This window comes from Cornus florida, unplaced genomic scaffold, assembly GCF_030987335.1.
Source record: "Cornus florida cultivar Cherokee Brave unplaced genomic scaffold, ASM3098733v1 CherokeeBrave_3.0.0_Hap2_Chr11, whole genome shotgun sequence".
Classification (NCBI taxonomy): Eukaryota; Viridiplantae; Streptophyta; class Magnoliopsida; order Cornales; family Cornaceae; genus Cornus; species Cornus florida.
Window position 1 is genome coordinate 93,891,473 of NW_026775581.1, and position 6,553 is coordinate 93,898,025.

At 37.1% G+C, this 6,553-nt stretch overlaps 1 protein-coding gene across 1 annotated transcript; it reads right to left on the minus strand.

The window, feature by feature from the left end:
• Nucleotides 1–3,559: 3,559 nt before the first annotated feature.
• LOC132285343 (1-aminocyclopropane-1-carboxylate synthase-like) lies at nt 3,560–6,553 on the minus strand. The gene is made up of 4 exons (XM_059787527.1): nt 6,133–6,553; nt 5,876–6,007; nt 5,613–5,773; nt 3,560–4,890 (listed from the first exon to the last, which is right to left on the minus strand). Exons 1-4 carry the CDS (start codon nt 6,301–6,303, stop codon nt 3,864–3,866), a joined length of 1,491 nt encoding a protein of 496 aa, XP_059643510.1. The 5' UTR covers nt 6,304–6,553; the 3' UTR covers nt 3,560–3,863.

Here is a 6,553-nt window from a genome sequence, read left to right on the forward strand (position 1 = left end):
TGGATGCATGAATGCTTCATGCTTCACAATTTACCATAATTTTCACATCATTAAACTTTAACAACATTTCATAATAAAGAAGAATTTTCTCACGAATTTATAGTATGCTTTAAATCAACAAAATTTCTACAATTACACATATTACACAAAGACATAATCACAAAAGTATGCTTTCCATGTCCAATCAACAAATCATACGCACATATATTATTTACACATAATACACATAGAGATACATATTATATATCTAGCATCATGACAATTTTTCAAGAAAAATTTACAATAAATCACATACATTCCATCTACATCACGATCACATTATTAAGGGAAAATCCTAATTTTTATTTTCATAATTTCAACATTACTTTTCTTAATAATTAAAAATCATGGGGCATCCAAAATGTAAATACTAAATATGTATGTTCACCACCAAGTATATAATCATAATCATAGGTTCAATTAACACATATAATACATCTATCACCTTAATTACATACAACCATAACAACATAGGTAAAATTGTTAAAATCAAACATGCTTAGAATCAAATTAAAGGGGAAAATTCACAAAAGATCAAAGATAACATGAATTAGAGCACCCCTACCTCACTTAGATGCAAAAATCCCTAAATGGGTCCAAAATTTTGAAATTCCTAAGGTTGGCCAAATGAGGAATTGCTTACATCAATGCGTAGATCTCGCTGTGCTCTCCATGTTGCCACAAATGGCACAAAAAATCTCCAAAAGGTTAGGCTTAAATCAAGCTTTGAAGATAGAAGAAAGAAAAAAGAAAAGAAAAAAAAACCATCAGGGAAAGAGAGAGGAGTCACGTAGAGAGAGAAAATAGGTCAACAAATGACCCCTTGGTCATTTGTAATGGCCTAAAAAAAATGAGGTGGGTCCCAATGGCCACTAAAAATCTTTTCCTTTAATATATATATATAAATCACAAACATTACAATCTGCCCTCCTTAAAAGATTTTGTCCTTGAAATCTACCTTCCTTAAAGAAGGAAGCCCACAGTAACATACCTTCCCGAAAACACCTCACAAAACCCCAAAATCATGAACTCACCAACATTATTGTCTTTGACACCTAACGTCACCAGACAATCACACACCACTGCCACAAAAGCACAATGTTCACCACCCTATAAGAGTACTCATTACTCACGACATAAGAACACAAGACCAACTAGGCCCTACATCCAACTCTCAATGGACATCAGTCCACTCTACACTGCTACGCAAGACTTCGAAGCCCGAAAGAAGAACGGTCTCTAGACCACCGAATATGACAATATCCAATCTCAACTCCTCCCTAAAAAGACACACAAAACTCCAGACAAAGAACCCCGTTCATCTCACAATCAAGTTCAACTCTAATCTACACATCTCTGTCAGACCGAACACTCACTACCTAACACTTAACTACACCATTACATACCCGTACAACGACTATCAACCACACCAAGCAACAATCACTAAACTTATCATCCTCAAGATGACTATACAACAAATCTCCCAACGACTGCATAATCATGAGTCATAAGAGCAATAAAACGTACTATACTGTACCTAGAACCCAAATCCTCAAAACAAGATCTTCAATAATAAATGATCATACCGCAAACCCTTTACCAAACACTTGTTACTACCTAACACACTCCATCACCCAAAACAAACCATCCGAATCCACACTGTCACACCGACACAACGCGTAATACCGTGCCCTCATTATCCTTGACAAATTAAAACAATTATTGACCTTTGACCCTACATCGTGCTAAGAGGAGTCACACAGACAGAGAAAATGGGTCAACAAATGACCCATTGGTCATTTGTAATGGCCTAAAAAAAATAAGGTGGGTCCCAATGGCCACTAAAAATCTTTTCCTTTAACGTAAATACATATATATATATATATATTTATATAAATCACAAACATTATAGCGTAGATCTCAACGAGCTCTCTGTTTTACTGCAAATGACATCCAAAAATTCCCACCGGTTAAAAAGTAATCAAAGATTAAAATTTGAGATGAAAAGAAAAAGAAAAAGAGAAGGGAAGGAGAGAAAAGAGAAAGCTGTCGGGGAGAGAGTGTGAGAATTGAGGCCAAAATGGCCTCTTGGCCACTAGAATAAAGAAGTGATGGGTCCCACCACCACAAAATATCTTTTCTTTTTTATTTTCCACCACTAAATATATACATAAGTGTATACTAAATTACAACTACACAAATAACACATTGCCATTAAATTATGCATGAAATGAAATGGACTTGTGACACCACACTCGTGCACAACAATTCCGGTAACGGATCCCACTTGGGACCGTCCGGCACGAAAAGCGAAAAAATGCCGAAATGACAACTTTTGCATTTCTAAGAGTACTGAACTTAAAGAAATGCCCCAACCAACTCTCGGACACACCTGACACACCCCACGCTGTCTGGTACGCAAAACGAGAAAAGACAAAATTGCCCCCAAAGAATTCAGAAAATTTTCGAAAAATGGAAAATGGTAAAAATTGAAAACATTACATGTTGTGCTACATTTGGCACAAGATTTGGTAAAGTTATATTTTGACAACCCATTGAAGAGCCCATTTTAAACTCACCTGCTATATTTTGAAATTGGCAACTCATTTGGCACACCATTGGAGTTGCTCAATCTACCCAATAAGTGGTGGAGCCACATTACGACCAGTGGGACCAATAGAATTTTTATTTATTTGTACTTTTACTTATAAGATTTGATAATTCTAAAATTACCTCAACAAAATTTTAAAATATTTATTAAAGACCTTAATAAAAAGGTGCGAAAATTAAAAAGATCTCTCATTCTTTAAATCATTTGATAAATATAGCTATTCCTTATCGGACCACCTTGCCTACCCGGGGATAGAGCCGGACGCCCTTCGGACCGGCCGCTTGGCGTGAAAATGGATTAAGGTAGCTTTGATACCAACTGTAACAGGTGAGCGCTTGCCCATTTACCCAAAAGCTCAAGCACTGGGTAGTGCTACATACCCACTTATTTATACACACTTCAACCCCCATTCAAATATGATGTCGGACAAATTCCACTTATAACACCTATGGTATAGACGCGGACAGAATTTAAGTTTTATGGGAATCCCTGTTACCCTCTAAAAGGTACACTACTTAACAACGAGGAGTTCTCATATGGATAAACCTCGATTTCTCAGATGAGTTCAGAAGCTGATGAGATACCTTGCTGATTCCAGTATCAGTTTCAACAAAATTGCATTGCTAGTAATATAAATTTTGCAGCATTTTTAGGATAGAATTTGTCCGAATAAAGAATATAGAAATTCACAACACTCTACATAGACATCTGCAGACTTCATGTTGTAGTTATAAATAAAATTTTGAGTAAGCAGCGCAACAATGATCCTACAGGAGTTCAAGTCATTGATTCAGTTGTTTTGATTAATTTGAAGCGAGTCCCATTGAAACAATTGGTCGGGTACATGCAATAACATTATCAATGTTGTGAATAAGAATGACTATATATGCACGATGAATTCAGATACAATAGACAAAAATAAAAATGAAACTTTATTGCCGACAAATGATTGCCAAATAAGGCCAGTCCGAAAAGAAAAAAAAAAAAAAAAAATACATTTGACCAAGAAAAAAACAAGTGACTTGCTTGAACCTATATAAATCCCAGTGGAAGCAATTTGTATCCAACAAATGGGACATGATGACGGCTATTTATATAGGAAAAAATGAATTAATGGTGTATCCTCCTAAAGGCATTTCTAAGTAGTTACCTAAAAAAATCATGTTTTACAAGTATCCAATAATGTAAAATTTGATTTGCACTCTCTAAGGATCTAATTCCTGGCGCGAACAAGGGGTGAAGCCATGGGGGAGTGAGGGGACATCATATGCGGCGCCATGAACATAGGAGAATGAGGGGACATCATGTGCTGTGCCATTAATTTATCATCCAACCTTCGGAATGAGAAGTTGACTTTAAGTTTGCTTAGCATCTTAGGTGCTTCCTCCACTTGCTTGCTTTCAAGCACAAACTTCCTTATCCTTCTTAGTGATGCTTTCACGGTTTCATCATCCATGTTTGCGAAACAAACTCTGAACCAACCGGGCTCTGAGCAATGGAAAGAAGAGCCAGGCGAAACATTGAGCTTAACTTCATTGATTATCAAGCGCCAAAGTTTCATCTCTGCTTCAACAGTTGGCTCTTGGAGGAGTCTTCTCAGGTCCATCCAAAAGAAGAGCCCGGCATTGCTATTCAAACTACCAATGCCTACTTCAGCTAGCCCCTCTGTGAAGGCCTCATGCCTTTTGCGTAGCCTCTCTGCACTCTCAGCGATGAATTCCTCAACAAAATCGTCATCCTGGAGCATTGATGCAATCAGGTGTTGGGTTTGTGTGGAAACAAGTCCAAAACTTGACATCTTCCGAGCACAATTAACAACTGCATCGTTGTATGAGTACACAACACCAACCCTGAAGCCGGGGAAGCCCAAATCTTTCGACAGACTATAGACAATGTGAATAAGATCGCGATTGCATTTCAAGTCTTCCTCTATTATCTCAGCAACGCTAATGAAGCCAGGCTGGCGGAAGACTGTGGCAGCATATATCTCATCAGCGACTAGGTGGATGTTTTTCTCATTGATGAAGCTCACTATATCTCTCAATGTCTCTCTGTCTAAGATAGTCCCCAATGGGTTTGAAGGGTTGGTTATGAGCAAGCCCTTTACTCTGATGTTGTCCTGTTTGGCTTTCTGATATGCCACTTCCAAGGCTCTTTTTGTGACCTTGAAGTTGTTAGAGCTCTTGCATTCAACCGGAACAAGTTGCAGCCCTGTTCGCCATCTCAAATCTCGATCAAATCTGCAATGAAACCCCAACTCTTTTGAGTCTATTTGGAAGCAAAAAAAAATGAGAAAAACTAAAAATGAAATCTACTTGTTTCTGTATTGTTAGCTCGAAAAATTATTGTCATAGGCCTAATTTTGTACATTGCTGGATATATTCGCCATAACTTGATCTAGGTATTAATTTTTTGCATCAGTTTAAAGTCCAAAGAAAAATTGAATCTGAAGAGATGCCAATTCTGAATAGTCCAAGGAAGAAGAGGGTTCTAACTCAAATTGCAGAAGTTGAAGGTGGTCCTCATTTTCGTCAAGTAGTTTTCAGCCACCATCACATCACAAATGGTACCAAGTACCAAGTGGTGATAAAAGGGTTTCCATTAGAGGACCAGCTTACTTTTCTCTAGGAAAAGGCCTTGTTGTCAATGGCTAGTACCACCAATAATTCAACTTAAACCAAGGGATTTGATGTTGAGATTGGAAATGTCTAGGTAGGATGGTTATGATGTATGATTGTAATTGACCACATCCATGCACTGGCTAGGAGAATTTTTTATTCATCAGAGATTTTTATTACTCTCTCTCTCTGAGAGGGAGAGAATACATCTAATGAATATACAGGTGAAGAAAAAATATTTAATTTTAAGAATAGAACTACCTAATCTACATTATTTTATCTTCTTATTAATGGCCAAAGCACCAAAATAAGAAAGGAAAATAAAAAATAGAATGATGTATTACCCTGGATAATATGGTGTGGGTACCAAAAAAGCATCACCAGGATCAGCCAAACAGAAGGCCATGGTTTCATGAGCTCCGGTTGCTCCACCACTCATAACAATGCGGTCAGGGTCGAATGTCACTGTGTCTCCTCTTACTTTTCCCATAAACTTCGCAATTGCCTGTAAATTAACATCCCTAATATCAATAACAATCATAATACTATATGGTGGTAGATCATATATACATTGAGCTACAAGATTCTTAAGTTTATATATACATACATTTCGGAATTCTGGCAAGCCATGATAATCCTGATATATAGCAATGTCCTTGAAGTCGTTGGCTCCTTCAACCGTACAGATTGAGGCTTTGGGATTATTCACGATCCACCTTTGAATCCAATCAAAGGAAAGCTGCAAAATAACCAAAAACCAGATAAGTAATCGACTCGTATATATGTATGAGCATTATAAGATGGGATGTGTGTTTTTAGAATAGAAATACTACATGTTAATAACTATATATGTTAAATTGTTACCTGGTTTTCTGCAAGACCCATCTGAATAACTCCAAGAGGATTGCGAGTAGGATGATATGGATCACTGTCGTACGCTTTCCATCCATCAAAGTATGGAGAGTCTTCACCATGCCCACCGTTGGTTGCAATTTTGGACAACAGGTTCTTTTGCTTGCTCAAAAGTGATACCATATTTTGTTCTAAGCTCTGCAAGTTAAGATTGAGAAGGCAGAATTTGTAGGAGGGAAAGGACTAGTCTTAATTGCGAAAAAATGTTTGTGTTATGCTTGGTAATGCACCAGGATAGAAAACTGAAATTTGGGTACTTCTTATTGAATAAAATGTTAAACTTATATAGCATTTTCTGCAGAGAATAAGAGGGTAGGGATGAAGGTTCTGAGAAGAAACCACCTATGATCTTCCTTTGAAAATTTTATCTAAT

Excerpts from the sequence above, each read along its gene's own strand:
- LOC132285343 (XM_059787527.1), bottom strand. The coding sequence starts at position 6,303 with ATGGTATCACTTTTGAGCAAGCAAAAGAACCTGTTGTCCAAAATTGCA. Across the intron at positions 6,008-6,132 it reads TGGGTCTTGCAGAAAACCAG|CTTTCCTTTGATTGGATTCA; the intron begins GTAACAATTTAA and ends GTTATTTTGCAG. Across the intron at positions 5,774-5,875 it reads GCTTGCCAGAATTCCGAAAT|GCAATTGCGAAGTTTATGGG; the intron begins GTATGTATATAT and ends GTTAATTTACAG.